This window comes from Carcharhinus amblyrhynchos, chromosome 2 (assembly GCF_965287045.1).
Source record: "Carcharhinus amblyrhynchos chromosome 2, sCarAmb.v2.hapA, whole genome shotgun sequence".
Lineage (NCBI taxonomy): Eukaryota > Metazoa > Chordata > Chondrichthyes > Carcharhiniformes > Carcharhinidae > Carcharhinus > Carcharhinus amblyrhynchos.
The window spans coordinates 80484567-80504760 of record NC_137325.1 but is presented as its reverse complement, the minus strand read 5'-3'; the positions used below and the strand labels follow the sequence as shown (position 1 = coordinate 80504760).

Genomic DNA, 20194 nt, shown 5'->3' with positions numbered 1-20194 from the left:
CCCCCCCTCGCCCCTCCCCTCCCCCCCCCCTCCCCCTCCCCCTCCCCCCCCTCGCCCCTCCCCCCCTTCCCCTCTCTCCTCTCCCCGCCCCGCCCCGCCCCGCCCCGCCCCCCTATCTTCCAAACTGCTGCTCTGCGCCTGCGCACTCTCTCAAGATGGCCTCCCGTTGTTCGGGGTTGTTGTTGAGGAGCTGCCCTGGGCTGTGGGCCCGGCCTGGGGCCCGGTTTCGCTGTTTCTCTGAGAAAGTGGCCCGGGAGACAAGTTCGGTGGCGGCTCTGCAGGACGGTATCTACAGTCAGGAACATTTCAGCCTGAGAGAGTCTCTGCGAAAGGTACTGGGAGAGGGTAGGGCTGGTTATCAATTTAATCTCAATTCTATCCACAATACGCATCGATAAAATTCTCCTTAAAACTTCAGATAATTTTCACCAGCACTTTACAGAGGACAGCAGCTCACAGAGTGCTCACATCGCAGAAGGAGGACATGTGGCCCACTGAGTCCACGCTGACACATTAGAAACACCTGAACTCCCACCTAACCCCATCTGCCAGCACTTTGCCCACAGCCCTGAATGTTAGCATATGCCACATGCTCATCCACATACCTTTTAAAGGACATGAGGTAACCTACCTCTACCACCCTCCCAGGCAGCACATTCCAGACCATCACCACCGGCTGGGTAAAAATGTTTTTTCTCCCAGCCTCCTGCCCCGTCCCCTCATGACTGAGCCTTCAACTAAGGGCAACAGCTGCTCCTTATCCATTGTGTCCATGTCCCTCATAATTTTGTACATCTCAATCAGTCTTCTCTGCTCCAGTGAAAACGTAAAAGTTCTATCCATGAGTGGAACTCGACCTGACTCCCTCCTCCACTTCTAACCCATAATCTTGAGAATTTTTTTTTTCCAGCATGTCCAATTCCATTTTGAAAGCTTTAGTTCCTAACTCGTGGTTGTGTAAAAATGTCATTCTTCATATCATCTCTGATTCTTTTTAAAATTATCTTAAATTGATGACCTCTGGTTCTCAATCCTTCTGCCAACAAGAATATTTTCTCCCTATTTACCCTGTCCTGAACAACTGAATCAAATCTACTAAACTTTTTTCCCAAAGCAAGCAACTCCAGCTTCTCCAAACTATACACGTAACTGAAATTTCTCATTCCTAGAATTATTCTCTTGAATCTTTCCTGCACAATCTTTAATGCATTGCCATACTTAGTACTTTTCTTAAAGCGTGGTCCCCAGAACTGGAACCAGCATTTTGGTTGAACCAGCATTTTACAAAAGCTTAAAATAATTTCTTTGCTTTGGTATTCCAGGTCCCTATTTATAAAACCTAGGATCCTGTATGCTTTAATTGCTTGCTCAACCTGTCCTGTTGTCTTCAAAGATTTGTGCACCAATATATCCAGATCTATGAGATATTGAGCTCAAGTGCGTGGTGGAGTCCTGTCAGAACTTATCTCAATTCAAATGGAATTTCACACTGGCCCTGTGTCCCAAAACCTCCCTTAGGAGCTGTGGCCCCACAATTTGAGTTTTTCAGAAATTCCCTCTGTGCCTTTCAGTTTTCATGATATGGAGATGCCGGCGTTAGAACATAGAGCATTACAGCGCAGTACAGGCCCTTTGGCCTTCGATGTTGCGCCGACCAATGGACCCAATGTAATGACCCTCTAACCTAAACTATTCCAATATTATCCATATGACTATCCAATGACCATTTGAATGCCTTTAAAGTTGGCGAGTCTACTACTGCTGCAAGCAGGGCATTCCATGCCCTTACTACCCTCTGAGTAAAGACCCTACCTCTGACATCTGTCCTATATTTATCACCCCTCAATTTAAAGCTATGTCCCCTCGTGTTAGCCATCACCATCCGAGGAAAAAGGCTCTCACTGTCCACCTTATCTAATCCTCTGGTCTTCTTGTATGCCTCAATTAGGTCACGTCTTAACCTTCTCTCTAACGAAAACAACCTCAAGTCCCTCAGCCTTTCCTCATAAGACCTTCTCACCATACCAGGCAGCATCCTGGTAAACCTCCTCTGCATCCTTTCCAATACTTCCACATCTTTCTTATAATGCAGCGACCAGAACTGTACGCAGTACTCCAAGTGCGGCCGCACCAGTGTTTTGTACAGCTGCAACATGATCTCACGACTCCGAAATTCAGTCCCTCTACCAATAAAAGTTAACACACCGTACGCCTTCTTAACAACCCTATCAACCTGGGTACCAACTTTCAGGGATCTATGCACATATACACCGAGATCTCTCTGCTCATCCACACTACTAAGAGTCTTTCCATTGGCCCAATACCCTGTATTCCTGTTACTCCTTCCAAAGTGAATCACCTCACACTTCTCTGCATTAAACTCCATTAGCCACCTCTCGGCCCAGCTCTGCAGCTAATCTATGTCCCTCTACGAACTGTAACATCCATCCTCACTGCCTACAACTCCTCCAACTTTAGTGTCATCAGCAAATTTACTAACCCATCCTTCTACACTCTCATCTAGGTCATTTATAAAAATGACAAACAGCAGTGGCCCCAAAACAAATCCCTGCGGTACACCACTAGTAACTGAACACCAGGTTGAATATTTTCCAGCAACCACCACCCTCTGTCTTCTATCAGCTAGCCAATTCCCGATCCAAACCGCTAAATACCCTCAATCCCATGCATCCATATTTTCTGCAGTAGCTTACCATGGCCTTTATCTTGCCCTAATCATTCTTTTATTCCTGACATACCTACTGAAAGCTTTAGGGTTCTCCTCGATCCTACCTGCCAAAGTCTTCTCATGTCCTCTTCTGCCATTGATTTACCCAGTCACTCAACCTGTCCAGATCATTCTGAAGGATCTCTGCATTCTTGACACATTTCACCCTCCTACCCAACTTGGTATTATCTGCAAACTTTGAGATGTTACATTTTGTTCCTTCATCCAAATCATTAATATATATTGTGAATAGCTGGGGTCCCAGCACTGATCCCTGTGGCACCTCACTAGTTTTTGCTGCCAATTTGAAAAGCACCCATTAATTCCTACTCTTTGTTTCCTGTCTGCCAACCAGTTTTCTATCCATCTCAATACACTTCCCTCAGTCCCATGTGCTTTATTCTTGCACGATAATCTCTTTTGCGGGATTTTGTCAAATGCTTTCAGAAAGTCCAAATATATCACTTCGACTGGCTCTCCTTTGTCAATTCTACTAGTTACATCTCAAAGAATTCCAGCAGATTTGTCAAGCATGCCTCCCCTTCATAAATCCATGCTGACTCTGTCTGATCCTGCCTCTGCTTTCTGAATGCTCCGCTGTTAAGTCCTTGATAATGGATTTGAGAATTTTACCTACTGCCGATGTTAGGCTTACTGGTCTATAATTCCCTGTTTTCTCTCTGTCTCCCTTTTTGAATATTGATGTGACATTAGCTAGAATGGCATTAGTCTGCTGCGTACACTCTCATCAACTATCTGAACACACTGGTATATACACACAAGTATAGTGCAAGGTTGCAACGTCTTTTTTTTGTTATTTGAAGGGGCGACTCCTCGAACTTTGGTTGCACTTCCAACCCAGGTTCCTGATCTTTGGCCATGCAATGTGCAGGGGGATAGAAGGAAGGGAGGAGGACCCCCTTGTTAATCTGCTGCTGGACCTGACCAAGATGGCAATTACAGGATCCATCAGCGGGTGGTTGAGGGCATTGTTTGGCCCAACTCTCTGCCCTTTTCTGTGGCCGAGTTCACACCTGTGTTCCTGTGGAAGGCTTCTGTGACCAGTGGGTGCAGGAGCGGCTGGGGTGCATAATACTGTTTCTGGAGTGGATTTTAATTTAATTTGTTCAGTTTCCATTAACATTTTTGTTACAGTGCCCTTTTAAGGGCTTGTTAGTTACTCAAGTTCATTTGTTTACTTCTTACTCAAAAGAGTAGAATCATAAAACCCCTACAGTACACATAAAGGTCATTCAGCCCATCGAGTCTGTAACAACCACAATCCTACCCAGACCCTATTCCCCTAACCCCACACATTTATGCTGCTGATACCCCTGACACTAGGGCCAATTTAGCATTGCCAATCCACCTAACCTGCACATCTTTGTAGGAGGAATCCGGAGCATATGGAGGAACCCACGCAAACACGGAGAGAAAGTGCAAACTCCACACAGTAATTGAGGCTGGAATTGAACCTGGGACCCTGGTGCTTTGAGGCAGCGGTGTTTCCGTATATGCCCAGGTCCCTCTATTCCTGCATTCCCTTTCAAATTGTACCCTTTCTATTCCTGTTCTTACCAAAATTAATCATTCCATTAGACTTTTACTGCCAATTGTCCACTCATTCCATCAACCTGGTTATATCCCCTTGAAGTCTAATGCTGTCCCCTTCACTGTACACAGTTCTTCCAAGTTGGATGTCATCCACAAATGTTGATACTGAGTCCTGAACACTCACGTCTAGGTCATGTTGGTATATAGCAAAAAAAGCGGGGGACCTCACACCAAACCCTTGGGAACCTCACTACCCAATCTGAAAAGTAGCCATTCACCACTACTTTGTTTCCTGTCACTCCGCCAATTTTGTATCCACATTGCTACTGTTCCTTTCCTTGGACTGTAACTTTGTTAATGAAATGCAGCAATGTATCAAATGCTTGTGCAAAAGTCCACATATACCACAATAATCGCATTACCCTCAAAAATACTCATCAGAAAAATTCAAACAGGCTTGTTAAACATTATTTGCTTTCCTGATTCATCCACATTTCTCCAAGTGTTTTTTAATTTTGTCCAGAATTATCATTTCTAAAAGCATTCCCGCCACCAAACTTAAACTGATTGGTCTATAGTCCCTGAAATAAGAACATAAGAGTATGAGAAATAGGAGCAGGAGTAGGCTATCTAGCCCTTCGAGCCTGACCCGCCATTCAGTAAGATCATGGCTGATCTGTCGTGGCTCAGTTCCACATTCCCGCCCTCTCCCCATAACCCTTAATCCCCTTGCTTATCAAAAACCCATCAACCCGCGTCTTAAAAATATTTAGTGAGGCAGCCTCCACCACCTCAACGGGCAGAGAATTCCAGAGATTCACTACCCTTTGAGTGAAGAAGTTCCTCCTCAACTCTGTTCTAAACCGCCCCCCCTTTATCTTGAGGCTGTGCCCCCTAGTCCTACTGTCCTTTCTGAGCGGGAAGAGTCTCTCCACCTCTATTCTATCCATCCCATTCATCATCTTGTACGTCTCAATGAGATCTCCCCTCATTCTTCTAAACTCTAACGAGTACAAGCCTAGTGTATTCAGCCTCTCCTCATAGCTCAACCCCCTCAACTCTGGCATCAGCCTAGTAAACCTCCTCTGCACTCACCCCAAGGCCAAAATTGAACAAAAGTGTAACATTTGCAATTCTCTAGTTCTCTGGTGACAAAGAGGATTGGCATATTGAGTGGCATGGTGTCACAGTGGTTAGCACTGCTGCCTCATAACGCCAGGGACCTGGGTTCAATTCCTGGCTTAGGTCACTGTCTGCGGAGTCTGTGTGTTCTCCCTTTGCCTGCGTGGGTTTTATCTGGGTGCTCTGGTTTCCTCCCACTGTCTGAAAGCCATGCTGGTTAGGTGCATTGGGCATGCTAAATTCTCCTTCAGTGTAACCCGAGTGTGGCGACTAGGGGATTTTCATCGTAACTTCATCTCAGTATTAATGTCAGCCTAGTTGTGACACTAATAAATAAATTTAAACTTCAGTATTATGGCTTATGTTTCTATGATTTCCACCCTTGTTTTCTTCAGTATCCTTGGATTTTGCCTGGTCCATCTGACTTCTCCAGCTGGCCTATCTACTACTTCCTCTTGATCACGTTTTCAACCCATGCAGTGTCTCAACTACCTGGTCTTTCACTAAGGCTTGACCAGCAACTTTTTGCTTCGTAAAGACAGATGCAAAATATTCATTTAGTGCTTCAGCCAAGCCCCTGTCTTGATGCACAGATCCCCCTTTAGGTCCCTAATCAACCCCGTTCCTTTTACAATGCATTTAGTATTTATATGCTTATGGAAGATTTTGAATTTACTTTTACCTTAGCTGATGGCGTCTTCTCATATGTTCTCCTTCCTTCTCTTAATTGTTTATCACTTCCCCTCAGGATCATTTATATTCAGGACTTTTCAGAGCAGTTTATTCTGGCTTCATTTTATGGAACTTTTGAGAAGTGGAGGGGTTTAGTGTGAGTTTTGGAGAGGGGAAAGGTCTGCCACGAATAGAATACAGGGTGAAAAGACTAACAGAAAGCCAGAGGACATAAGGAGAAATAAGATTACAGAGGCGGGTGAAACCATGGCAGGATTTATTTTCATTTAAATTTATATGTATTGGAGGATAAAGAGGCGACTAAGTGAAGATAGTAGTAATGGATCAGTAGGATTTATTATGAGACAGATGTAAGTTCCCTATTTTGGACAGTTTAGAATTTATAGTGAGTGGAGGTCAGATGGCTGATGGGGAGGCATTAGAGAAATTGAGTCTAAGGATGATGGAAAGTTTCAACGGCCACGAAGTAGATAGATTGGAAGGACTGCACTTGTTTCCACAAGCGTTTAGAAGAAAGAGTGGTGACTTGATTGAAGTATCTAAGATCCTGAATGGTATTGATAAGATAGATTTTGAAAAGATGTTCCCTCTTGTGGGTGAATCCAGAAGAAGAGGGCATAGTTTTTTTAAAAATAATGTTTTTATTGAGAATTTTCAATTTTATATTCAGTACAATACCCAACAAATTCCCAGGATTCATTATAGTACAGAACGATTGTCATATATTCATGGAAAAGAACAGCAAAGATCAATACAAGTAATTCAGAGAACCAGATATCTCAATTCCTGCCACTATGGTTAGCGCCGCCTCCTGTACGGATATTGAAAAGACAACAGAAAAAGTGTAGGGAATCAGGACAATACGATAAGGCCTTGAAAACATAGCATTATGATGCACCCAGGTTCACAGAGCAGGAACATAGAAATTCAAAACTCAAGGAATATCAACCATGTTTGGGCATGCACCAAATCCCCCACGCTCCCACTGAACGGAAGTGCCAATGGCAAGAAAGTGAAGTCCAGTCTGCTCCACCATAGGATAAGCACCCGATTTCTTAGACTCAGAAAGCTAAGAAAACACAAAAAGAAACACCAATAATTCTAATAGGGAGGTATGCTTCCTAAAATGAGGACATAAGGCCGTACCAACCAACTTGACATCTATCTGTCCACCCAACACCCTGCGTAGTGCTACCCATCTTTTCTTTAACTAAGGCAAAGAGTTCTTCAAAAGAATGTACTGCTTCCACGCAAATACAAGGATTACAGCATATAAAAAAAAGAAGCATGTATTACATGACCCCCAAGGCACACAATTCACTTGAAGCACTCCCTAACAAAAAAGAAAGAAGAGAGCTCCTGGTCAGAACACACAGCTATCAGCAAGGACACAAAAGATGACACCACGTAATCAGGAGCAAAATGGGATGTTCGACACACCATGCAGCAAGATTTCCAAAGATCGAAGGTGAGTCTTCACTGACGAAATCTCCCACTTGAGCTGAAAGATTATCATTTCTCCACCATTCATTTCCTATAGGATATCTTGCAGTTCATCACGGTGAGCACGCATAATCTGTGCCAATGAATAGAATGCATCCTATACTTTTGCTCATAAACATGGTCTTCATCATGCCACCAACAGCACCACCTGAGGGTGGACCTTCTCACTGGCAACGTCACCACTGAGAACTGCCAAATCCCCCCCACCCCTCCCGGTCAGCGCCAGTCGCATCAGACAAACGAGTTCATTGACCTAATTCTGCTTCCCACAGTCAAAAAAGTTAGCTAGTACCTTCTACAAACATTGCCCAAATAATATGTAAGAGTCAACGAATTACAGGTTGCACATCAGGATAACAGAAAGGATTAAAAGATAAGTAGTGCCAGAGCTCACGGAAGCCCATGCTCAGATCATGTGGACTGCCCCTCCCCGGGCCCAGTTTTTAAAATTAGGCATTAATCTTATAGGAAAGAGATGAGGAGAATTTCTTTGTAATGGCTGTGCGACTTTGGAATTCTGTCCCTCAGAAGACAGCGAGCGGAAGCAGGGTTAATAAATATTTTCGAGGCAGAAGTAGATCAATGTTTTTTGTCACCTCTCACTAAATCATTTTGTAAACTGATCAATAGCTTGCTTTCAATTCCCTGCATTTTTAGTTTGACTAAAAGTCTGTTATAAGGGATCTTATAGAATGCTTATTGAAGGTCCATGTAAATAATATCAATAGACATTTACTTGCCCATTGATTTTTTTGAAGTGGCCAAAGTAGTCTGGTTCATTGGGCACAAATTAGCTATACAGATTGTAGGCACATGGAACTTGGAAGCAGAAGTAAGCCAGTCAGCCCTTTGAGGTTGCACTGCAATTCAGTAAGATCATGGCTGATCTGGTTGGGTCTCAGCTCTTCTTTCGTATCTCAACCTTTTCTTATCCAAGGAAAAGAGACCCCAGTTCTCCCATCTATGTGCATAACTAAAGTTCTTCATCCCTAGAACCAGTCTTGTAAATCTCTTCTGCACTCTCACTAATGCTTTCGCATCTTTCCTAAAGTGATGCCCAAAACTGGGTGCAAAATCTATGCTGGTTCTCTCTTAGCTTAAACATTTCAAGGTGTGTAGCCACCCTATCCTTAGTTTTAGAGCTTAATTATATGCTGATAGCACATGATAGGCCAATGCCTGTTTTGGCACTCACTTTTTCTAAATAACGTGCAATTTTCCACAGGAATAGAACAGTTCCTGTGTTGAGGGCACCTTGGAAGATTATATTTAGGACATTGGCAAAGTCTCCTATACTTCCTTTAAAACCTAGGGATGGACCTGTCCTGGGAATTTGCCACTGTTTTGTGCCATTGTTTTCTTCATTATTATTATTATTTTGTTTCAACTACTTTTGCTTTTGATGTATCCTTGATTAATACTCACTTCTTCCTATACTATAAATACTGGCACATATTTCTGATCCTCAGGGGGCTGTGGGAGATTTTTCAATTATCCCTGCAGTTTCATGAAGTGTTTCATTAAGTTTCTTGAATCATTGAAGAATCCTAAATTAATACAGCACAAAAGGGAACTCTTTACCTGTGCTGGATGTTTGGTGGAGCTATCCAATTAATTTCACACATCCCCCTCCCCCAATTTATTTTCCATGTGATTTCTCCCCATTTCCCTCCTTCCACGCTCTTGAACATAACTAAAATCCACTCCCACTGTCTCTCAAGGTCACAACGACTCATCACGTAAAGGAAAATGTTTCTCTATGTCGTCTTTTAAATCTGGATCTTCTGGTTGTCACCATTCCTGCCACTGAAAACACAACCTCCTTATTTATTCATCAAAACCATTCATGATTTTGAACACCACTATGAACTGTTCCGCTTAACCTTTTCTTCCAAGTAGTCTAAGCACAGTTTCTCCAATCTCTCCACGTGGTTGAAGTCCCTCATTCCTGATTAATTCTTTATGTCCTATGTGGATGTCTCAAAAGCTAGTTACTTTTGGAATCAATTGCCAGAAAAAGCTCCAGATCCAGTGGTTTAGTGCCTTCTCAGCTTCACCTCTATCCTAAGAATAAATTTATAAAATGTTCGTGTGATATTCGCTGTAGTGGGGACGGGATGAACTTGCATTGTCAGTTTGCTGCCAATTTCAGCACTGCCATCAGTACAACATAAATTGGTAAAAGTTGCAGAAAAATGTTTTTATTGCATACAAAAGCATTGTAAACTTGCAAATATGTGACTTCGTCTAAAAAATACTATCTTAAATACCCTTGTACCCTTAACTTTTGATCACAGAATTGTGAACAATTTTGAGTTTACTTCATTATGATGCAACCATTTAAAACATATAATATGTTAAACTTTGTAAAGAAGAACTTCTGTACTTGACACATTGGATTTTTAAAATATTCTTTCACAGGATGTGCTGGCTAGACTAGCATTTATTGGACTAATTACCCTGAAGAAGGTGGTGAAGAGATGCCTTCTTGAAGCACTTCAGTCCGTTTAGTGCACATACACCCACAGTGCAGTTAGGGTGAGAGTTCTAGGATTTTAATCCAGCAACAGTGAAGGAACGGTGATGTGGTTCTAAATTAGGATGGTGTATGTCATGGAGGGGAACATAAAGGTGGTGGTGTTCCCATGCATTTACTGCCCTGAGCTTTTAGATGGTAGAGGTCACAGGTTTGAAAGGTGCTGTTGAAGGAGCCTTGGTGCGTTGCTGCATTGCATTTTGTAGATAGTGGACACTGCTATCACTGTGCGTTGATGATGGAGTGAGTAAATGTTGGAGTTAGTGGATGGCGTACCAATCAAGTAAGCTTGGTGGTGTCAAGCTCATTTAATGTTGTTTGAGCTGACGTATCCAGGCAAGTGGAGGATATTCCGTTACACTCCTGACTTGTACTTTGTAAATTGTGGATAGGCTTTGGGGAGATTCATACATAATTTGTGCAACAGAACTGTCCCAATCCAATGATAATGGTTTCATTGAAATTAGTGGGGCATAAAACATCAAACCTGCAAGAGATAGAGTGGCCGTATTTGCTCAGGTCTGCTGTATTGAAGGAGGTTCCAACACATGACTCTCAGTTGTCTTTGCCCATCCAACAGCTTCATCTCCTACATTTATGGAACCAATGAATGAAAGTTTTCAAAGGACATTAAAAAAAATTCTAATGCCCCTGTGAAGTTTCTCCTAAGTTGCTGACAAGAATGTCCAGAAAATGAATCTTTAATTTTTCCAGATGCAAAGACAATCTTGTAGGATGATAATCTAAGCCCAAGACTGTGCTAACTGCTTGATGTTAGGAAACCTTTCTACAGAACGGGAAGTCTGCAATCCTACTCTTTAGCATGATTTTCCAGAATTGGGCCATTCATAGGCCAATTTAAAGTTAGTACATTGATGTTTACATTGGAGCTGTAATCATGTCACTAAGCAGGCGAAAAGAAAAAGAGGACCTTCTTGAGAATCTCAGTGATGAAAGATTTTTTAAAATTCACTTTGTTTAATCGGAATCTGGAGCAATTTGAACCGGTGAGGCCGCAGCTGGAGTACTGTGTGCAGTTTTGGGCGCCGCACCTGCGCAAGGATATTTTGGCCCTGGAGGGAGTGCAGAGGAGGTTTACTAGGCTGATACCGGAGTTGAGGGGATTGAGCTATGAGGAGAGGCTGAATAAACTAGGTCTTAATGACATTACTGTTACTAGAGAGGTGGTGCTCGACAGACTGGAGGGGCTGATTGTGGACAAGTCCCCAGGACCGGATGGAATGCATCCGAGGGTTCTGAAAGAAATGGCGGAGGTTATAGTGGATGCCTTGGTGGTTATTTTCCAGACGTCGCTGGATTCCGGGGAAGTGCCGGAAGATTGGAAAACGGCTAATGTTACGCCGTTGTTTAAGAAGGGTGCCAGGCGAAAGGCGGGGAATTATAGGCCGGTTAGTTTAACGTCTGTGGTAGGTAAAATGTTAGAATCCGTCATTAAGGAGGAAATTGCGAGGCATCTTGAAGGGAATTGCTTGATAGGGCGGACGCAACACGGTTTCATTAAAGGGAAGTCGTGTCTGACAAATTTACTGGAGTTCTATGAGGATGTGTCTAGGGCAGTGGATAGAGGAGAGCCGGTGGATGTGGTCTTTCTGGATTTTCAGAAGGCGTTTGACAAGGTACCTCACAAGAGGTTATTGCAGAAGGTCAGGGGACATGGAGTTGGGGGTAGGGTGTTAGCGTGGATAGAGGATTGGTTGTCAAATAAGAGGCAGAGAGTGGGGGTCAATGGGTGCTATTCGGATTGGCGGTTGGTGACTAGTGGGGTGCCCCAGGGGTCGGTGCTGGGGCCTCAGCTATTTACCATTTATATAGATGATCTGGAGGAGGGAACTGAGTGCAGGGTGTCGAAATTTGCTGATGACACCAAGATTGGGGGAAAGGCAAATTGTGCGGAGGGTGTGGAGAGTCTGCAGAAGGATCTAGATAGGCTGGGCGAATGGGCCAGGAAATGGCAAATGGAATTTAATGTTGGCAAGTGTGAGGTGGTCCACTTTGGTAGGAAGAATGGTAGGAAGGACTATTACTTACGGGGCGAAAAACTGCAGCAGGCGACGGTGCAGAGGGACCTCGGGGTCCTTGTGCATGAGTCGCAAAAACCCAGCTTGCAGGTGCAGCAGGTGGTCAGGAAGGCGAATGGGATGCTGGCCTTCATAGCGAGGGGGATTGAATATAAAAGTAGGGAGGTCTTGCTGCAGCTGTATAGGGCATTGGTGAGGCCGCAGCTGGAGTAGTGTGTGCAGTTTTGGGTGCCGCACCTGCGCAAGGATATTTTGGCCCTGGAGGGAGTGCAGAGGAGGTTTACTAGGCTGATACCGGAGTTGAGGGGATTGAGCTATGAGGAGAGGCTGAATAAACTAGGCTTGTACTCCCTAGAGTTTAGAAGAATGAGGGGAGATCTCATTGAGACGTATAAGATGATGAATGGGATGGATAGGATAGAGGTGGAGAGACTCTTCCCGCTCAAAAAAGACAGTAGGACTAGGGGGCACAGCCTCAAGATAAAGGGGAGGCGGTTTAGAACGGAGTTGAGGAGGAACTTCTTCACTCAAAGGGTGGTGAATCTCTGGAATTCTCTGCCCGTTGAAGTGGTGGAGGCTGCCTCGCTAAATATTTTTAAGAAGCGGGTTGATGGGTTCTTGATAAGAGAGGGGATTAAGGGTTATGGGGAGAGGGCGGGAAAGGGGAACTGAGCCACAACAGATCAGCCATGATCTTATTGAATGGCGGGGCAGGCTCGAAGGGCTAGATGGCCTACTCCTGCTCCTATTTCTTATGTTCTTATGAACAAAATGCAATTTTCATCTAAGATGCCAGCAAATATACTTCCACCACTCTAGCTGTGGTTTTTTTCACAAGTAGCTTCATGGTAAGTTATAATGGTCAGTAATGAAGCATTCACAATATGTTGTGCAAGTGTGCAATTACTAAAGTCAGATTTTTCTGTCCAACTACACCATGTTGATGTTTAGCCTCCATGTGAATAAAAATTGTCATCACATTATCAGCCCTGTTCCCATATATCTTTGTCCTCTTTTTCTTCATCTACCTATCCAATCATGTTGATGAAGTATCCCGAACATCAATCCTGGAGGAAAATTCCACAGCTCCATAGATCTGCAAAGGAGTGTCTGTAGCTCTCTGTTTAAAAAAAAGTCTCACTCATGCCTCTCAGTCAGAAAGTTGTGGGTTCAAGCCCTACTCTAGTGACTTGAATACGGGGTCTGGACTGCCGTTTTGAAGGAGTGCTGTCATGCCGAAAGTGCAGTCTCTGGGAGAATCCTCTCAGATGGACGTAGTCATAAATAATCCCATAGGACTATCTGAAATAAAATCAGGAGGATTCTCCCAATATTCTAGCCAACTTTAATCTTTGAATCAATAGATGCATTTCATTGTTGTGTGGAACCTTACAGTATTCAAAAGGAATTGCTCCATTTCCCTATGTTATAATCATTGCTGTACTTAAAAGATTTAAAAAAAAACTTCACTTTGGGACATCCAAAGTTCTGAAATGCATTACATCAATGCATGTTCGTATCGCACATACAGTTCACTTGTTCTAACAAATAAATACAGTTTTCCAAGTCTTTCTTTGTATTTGTATTTCCTGATATTGGGCATCATCCTAGTGAATCAGCATTGTAACCTATCAGAAGCCATAATGCCAAGTCCAACACTGCTCATGGCAGACTAACTGAGACCTTTTTATATTATAGAACCGTTGAACAACATAGCACATAAGGAAACTATTTAGTCCATCGTGCCTGTGCTGACATTTTAAGAGAAGTATACAATTAGCCCTGCAGGTGACCTGCACATTGAGAGCAAATTAATCTTTGAAATGGAGCTGTCTAACAAACTCCTTTTCCTTGGCGTGCTAATTGAGAAATCTGCAAACGGGCTCTCCACTAATGTCTATGGAAACCTACTTCAATGGTCAGTTTACACATTGGGGTTCTTCCAGCTTCCTGCACTGCAAGATTGGCCTTATTGATAATTGTGTAAGTGGGACTCAAGCCAGTTGCTCAATGTGTAGGGTTTACAATGAATTAGGGTGCATCAGAGCTTTCTAGGATAATGGCTGTCTTGATCAGGTCGTTGCTTGCGGTGTATTGTGCATGGTGATAAATAGTCCCAAGGCATTAGGACCTGAAAGGTGTCCAGTCTACCTCAGATTACTCTAGAATTTGAGCAATAGGTGAAGCGAACATTCCACACTGCTACTATACACTGGCAACATAAGTGGTATTTTCCACTAACAGGATGCTGCCATCAAGCCAAACAGATGTTCTTCCTCCCACACAAATAAGCAATGTGGTGCATGAATTTAAGTGCTGGTGTGATGCTAGACATGTAGGCCACACATTCCAGTGACTGGCAGATCATATCAAAGAGCTGTTCACAATAAATGGAGTACTGATAGTACTGAACAAACCCATGCTTGCAAACGCCAAGACAAATACTCTTAGGAATCATTTCTATAGTGTTTTCCAAGAGAAATGTGTTTCTAAAGTGTGTGGTCTTAATGTTAGATGTGACTCTATATTTGGTGAATAATCCTTCATGTGCTAAGAATTACATCAACAACCAATTTAAAATAATCAGTTGGGCTCACGTTGTAGCTCATTTAAGCTTTCTAGAAGCTAATACGTCCTCTGCAGGAAAAAGTATATCCAGATTTTTCACCTTTTTTGAATAAATAAGACATGGGGGACAACAGCTTCCTTGTGCATTCGCTATGGTAATGTCTGGATCAATTAAAACCAAATTACTAAACAATCAGCCTCCCTTTTCTCATGCAGTTTAAATTGTTGTTCCTTTTGAAATTTGACTGCATGATGAAAAGTTTTGGCGGCAAGTCATTTTTCTCCGCAGTATTCACGTTCTTTAACTGGAACTAAACTAACTTCAAATGGAAAATAAAGCAGATGCTGTTTTGAAATAAAAACAGTGTGAGAAGAAACAGAGCAGGCAATTAAAGTTTCAAGTCTAATATGACTCCTCTTTGGAACATTTTTAATTGCGTTTCCTAATCTTGGTGACCAGTGATCTGATATACTTAATGCTGAACGTGCTACTACATCCCATTCTGTTTTATCTTTAGTTACTTCCGCACATTACTTGATATACTTGTTGCATCCTTTTTCCTGCCATTGTGTAATTTGCATTGATCTGTATTGAATTTCAACTGGCACAAATTTGTGTACCGATAGGCCCTTTCTTTGTGTCAACTATTTTGTCCAGTTAAATGTCATGTAAATGTCAAATTATGAATAATACTATAGTGAATTTTAAACAATACAATTTGAAATGACTTTACTGGCACACATTGAGTTTTTTTGTCTATTCCTAGTCATCTGATATATTTTTCTTGTAGGCAAACTATTTTCTATTGTATTCAGGGTTAACTGTGGCGAGTGAGGTTTTGTTTCATAGAATCCTGACAGTGTAGAAGGATGCCATTCAGTCCAACGAGCTAGCACCAATAACAATTCCATTCAGCCCCAGACAATTTAGCATGGCCAATGCACGTAATCCGCACATCTTTGGAGTGTGAGAGGAAACCGCAGCATCTGGAGGAAAACCCATGTAGCCACTGAGAGAACATGCAAACTCCACACAGTGACTCGAGGTCAGATTTGAACCCAGGTCCCTGGCACTGTGAGGTGACAGTACTAACCACTATGCTGCCCTTTTCTCATTTAACCAACAAACAGTAAAAGATCTCGCCACATGTGACAGTACTTTGTTAGAAATCTGACTTTTATTAAAAACTGATGCTTATCTTTTCCTCATGCATCATTGTTGAATATTTCAAGTACCATAAATTATAATGCAGCTGATTTGGGGAAGTTACTGAATATGGCAATGTCTGGGCACTGATTAAGATAGTTAGAACTGAGCATATGATCAAAGCTCATTTTACCTTTGTTTATGTTAACTGAGCTCCTTCCTATGTTGTCCAGGTATTAAATGAGAAAGATATTGTTCTGATGCTAATATGATTCATGAAACAAAGAGCTGTAGCTTATGAGTAACATGAGGCTATCACAGTGTCACCTTTTGTAATTTGCTGTGCCTAACTGTTTTAAGTTACGTAAGTAGTAAGTTCCCAGTGGACAAATTAGCATTGTCTGTTATCAACCATTTCCTCTTCAATGGTCTGCCATTTCCTTCTGCTGCACTTATTGGTCACAAGCAGGATTAATTGCTTTTTTTTATTTTTGTTACAATGCCCTTTTGGACTTGATGGACTTGGCTAAATTGACAGCACAAAAGTATTGATGGAAAAGTCTATTCCCATTTTTCTTTGTTTTCCATGAGGCTGTACTTGTTTTCATTTCTCTTTCAGAGGACATCCAAAGTCAAGGATGATGATTGTAGTTGGAAGAAGACCTGCTGTTTGATATTTTAAACAATCCAGTGTCAACTAAATCTTTTCATTGCTAAATTACATTTTTTGATTCTTAAATTAGCATATTACATGTCCATATTGAACAGTAAATGTATTAGTTCACTCCATAAAGATGCTTTTATTAAAATATAGAATCATGTTATAAATCTGAGATCTCCCATGTGGCAACTTCTTTGCTATGCTCGATTACAGCACTCATTGCTGCAGTATTTAATTTGCTGACAACAGTACATCTAACAGATGTTTCCTATTTGAGATTTTAAACTTTGTGCGGAATATTCTGACTTCTCTGGAGTGTTCGGAGGCAGGAGATTTGGGAGTGGGGTGTTGTTTTCAGGAGAACCCTGCCCCCTTCCCTTCCTAGCTACACCCGGACTAAGTCCAGGGTGGAAAGGCTGCTCATGACCGTAAGCAGCCTTCCCACCCTGGTGCCCTCATCCTGTTGTTGCCAGTATTAACCCCTTTGTACCCAGGGAGCTGGCCAGTAACGGAGCCTGACTTGTGCAAGGTTGCATGTGGTCTTCTGGAATGCGGGATGGGAAGGGGAGGCTCACCTGAGAACTACCTGCTGCTTTTACTGCTGACACCTGCAGACTCCCTCCCCCATGATCCCCATCCCTTGAAAACCCTCTCAGCATTACTTAGCTGCACCCTGGGTCGCACCTCGATCCTGCACTTGAGTGGCTGTCATTCCAGTAGCATTTGTCACCTTCTAGGTGTCATTGAGCAAAAGAGCTGCTGGCCAATGCAAGGTTCGTAGCTCTCGATGGCTGGACACCATGTCCCCAGTGATCCTCTGGTATGACCTGATTGCTCATGATTTTGTGGGCCTTCCCCAGTGGAGCCAACACTGGTCTGTCATTGACTTTCCAGTTGGCAGGTAGACATTGGTCGCTTCCACAAGATTCTGCCATTTTCTCTAATCCCCATGAAAATATCAAAATATAATTTATTACTTTTATGGTCTACATTATGAAATCAGGCATTTTGCTTTCCTTGTCTACTAAGTGATACATTCATTTGTAAACTCTAGGATTTTTATATTTAAAACAAATAGAAATCACACAAAAAACATAATTTCACAAATGGAAGTGCCTAGTAATAATATTTCTAGAAAAAGTTAGATACATTCAAGTTTCTTATAACTGCTCTTCATGAGAAACCGTTTTTAATGGAAAAAAGTGCCCTTGAAATCTATGCACATCAACCCATAATTCTGTCATGTTTTTTCTTATTATAGTTTTTGTGTAAGGTATTTGTGATACTATGCAAAATTGGAAGAATGGAATTACAATAATTACCATCAATAATTATACATTATTTGGGTGAATTATTAAGAGTGGACCTATCACTGGAATAGCCCTCCATCACGAATCACTGCTGTAAGAACACAAAATTGAAAGCAAAATTGGGGGAAAAAAGATACCAACTCAAATTAAGTCATGGTAAAATTTTTCTTTGCCTGCATTTCAAATGAACGTTAACACTTTTGCATCCCATTATACATCCCATCTGGTTTTAACAAACTATTAGTAATGCAGCAGTCAATTTTATGCCTCTGCCAAAGTTAAATTTCACACCCATAGAATTATTTGATTTTCAGCACTGGAGACCACTTGGCCCATTATGTCTATCCTAATTCAACATCAGATTTGTCAGTAAAAAGCAGGACAGAACCAACCAAACCAGTTGCTGCCCCATGTTTCTACTCTCAACCCTTAGCAAAGTTATGAGAGGTTGTGTTGATAGTGCCGCCAAGTGACATTTAGTGTTCGCTGATACTTATTATGAGTTTCAGAAAAACCACTTGACTCCAAACCTCATGATTTTTTTTCGTCCAAATATGGAGAAGAAAGATTTAAGAGTGTATGGCTGCTTTTTTGATCAAGACAGCATTTGACAGGGTGTGACATCACTAAGACCTCGTAAAATTGACATAATGGGAAACTGCACTGGCTAGAGTCATACCTAGCACAAAAAAGGTGGTTATGACAGAGACACTAATCATCTCTACCACTGACTATTGCTGTAAAAGTTCCACAGGCCCTAGGCCTAATGATCTTCATGTACTTCATCATTGACCTTGCCTCCATCATAAAGTCAGAATTGGAGGTGTTGATGTGAATAATTATTTGTGAGAATAAACAAATTAATTTTTATATACGTAGAGTCAATAATCCATGCACATTTTCTTCAGCCTGTCAGCAATATCTTGCCACACTGAGAGCATCCTTTTACTCCCACTCTTGTTTTGTATCCTTCAGTTTATGCTGTTATCAATGCTGTTACTTTGCACAACAGACTTTAATCTTTGCACTAAGCTTCTTAAGTGCACTTTGTGAATTGCATTTTTGAAAGTCCAAATACATCATATCCACTACATTCATGTAGTGCATATGTTTGGAAATGACCTCATACAATTTAAATAAATTAGTCATGCCCTTTACAAATCTGTGTTGAATGTCCATGATTCACTTTTTATACATTCATTATCCATTGTTATAGCAATTAACAGTTTTCCAATGACGCGAGACTAAGTAGTTTATGAATACCTGCCTCGGTGATGATTACATCAACCAAAAATGCTCTATCCTGTTTTTGTCATTTGTACATGGTGAAGAAAAGAATCAATGCAAAGTGTAAATGATAGAGCTGTTGCAATTAAATATACTAGAAAGTGGAAAAAGAAGATTTGCATTTATATACTACCTTTCACAATTGTGGAACATCCCAAATCACTTTACTGCCAATAAAGTACTTTTGAAGGATGTTGTCATTTAGGAAATAGCTCAGTTAATTCTATACAGCATGCTCCTGAATTGTGATATTGATAAGATAATTTGTTTTTGTGATTTGAGTGGAGGATGAATATTGTCCAGGACAATGAGGATAGCTTCACTTCTCTTCAAAATAGCACCTTAGGGCTCTGTTACGTCCACTGGGAGTGCACGTGTGCCCTCAGTTTAATGTTTCATCTGAAAGGAGACAATATCTCCCTTAGTATTGCACTGAAGAGTCAGCCTTGATTTTTGTACTTGTGCGTTGGAATTGGATGTGAATCTGTAACCTTCTGATTCAATGTCTAGAGCTCCATGGCTGCATCCAGTATTTCTGTGTTGTTTGAACAGTTTACAAAAAACTTTACTTCAACGTTGTAAAAGCAAAATATTGCAGCCACTGGAAATTTGAAATAAAAACAGAAAATGCTGGAAATACTTAGCCGGTCTAGCAGCATCTATGAGGGGAGAAGCTGAGTTAATGCTTCAGGTCTGTGACATTTCCTCAAAACCAGCAACTACAGTCAGTTTAGCCGTAAAAAGCTTTAGAAGTGATAATTTGGGATAAAATGAGCAGTCATTAGGAAACGTGGATTAATTAAGAAAATGTTCAGAATTGATGAGGAAAATGCATTTTTTTATTCGTGGCATGTGGATATTGCTGGCTATGTCAGCATTCTTTGCCCATCCCTAATCACCCTTGAACTAAGTGGTTTGCTAGGCTTTTCAGAGCCATGTAAGAGTTAACTACATTGCAGTAGGTCTGGAGTCATGTATATAAGCTAGACCAGGTAAGGATGACAGATTTCCTTCCCAAAAGTCCAGTAGTGAACCAGATGTGTTTT

At 41.8% G+C, this 20194-nt stretch overlaps 1 protein-coding gene across 1 annotated transcript in view; it reads left to right on the top strand.

Annotated features, from left to right (window-relative positions):
* Positions 1 to 155: 155 nt before the first annotated feature.
* The window catches only part of LOC145355704 (putative acyl-CoA dehydrogenase 6), a 72289-nt gene continuing 52250 nt past the window's right edge, over positions 156 to 20194 (top strand). Inside the window, exon 1 of the mRNA XM_080207952.1 lies at positions 156 to 332. Coding sequence (XP_080064078.1) covers positions 156 to 332 — 177 coding nt within the window. The remainder of the gene's footprint in view (positions 333 to 20194) is intronic.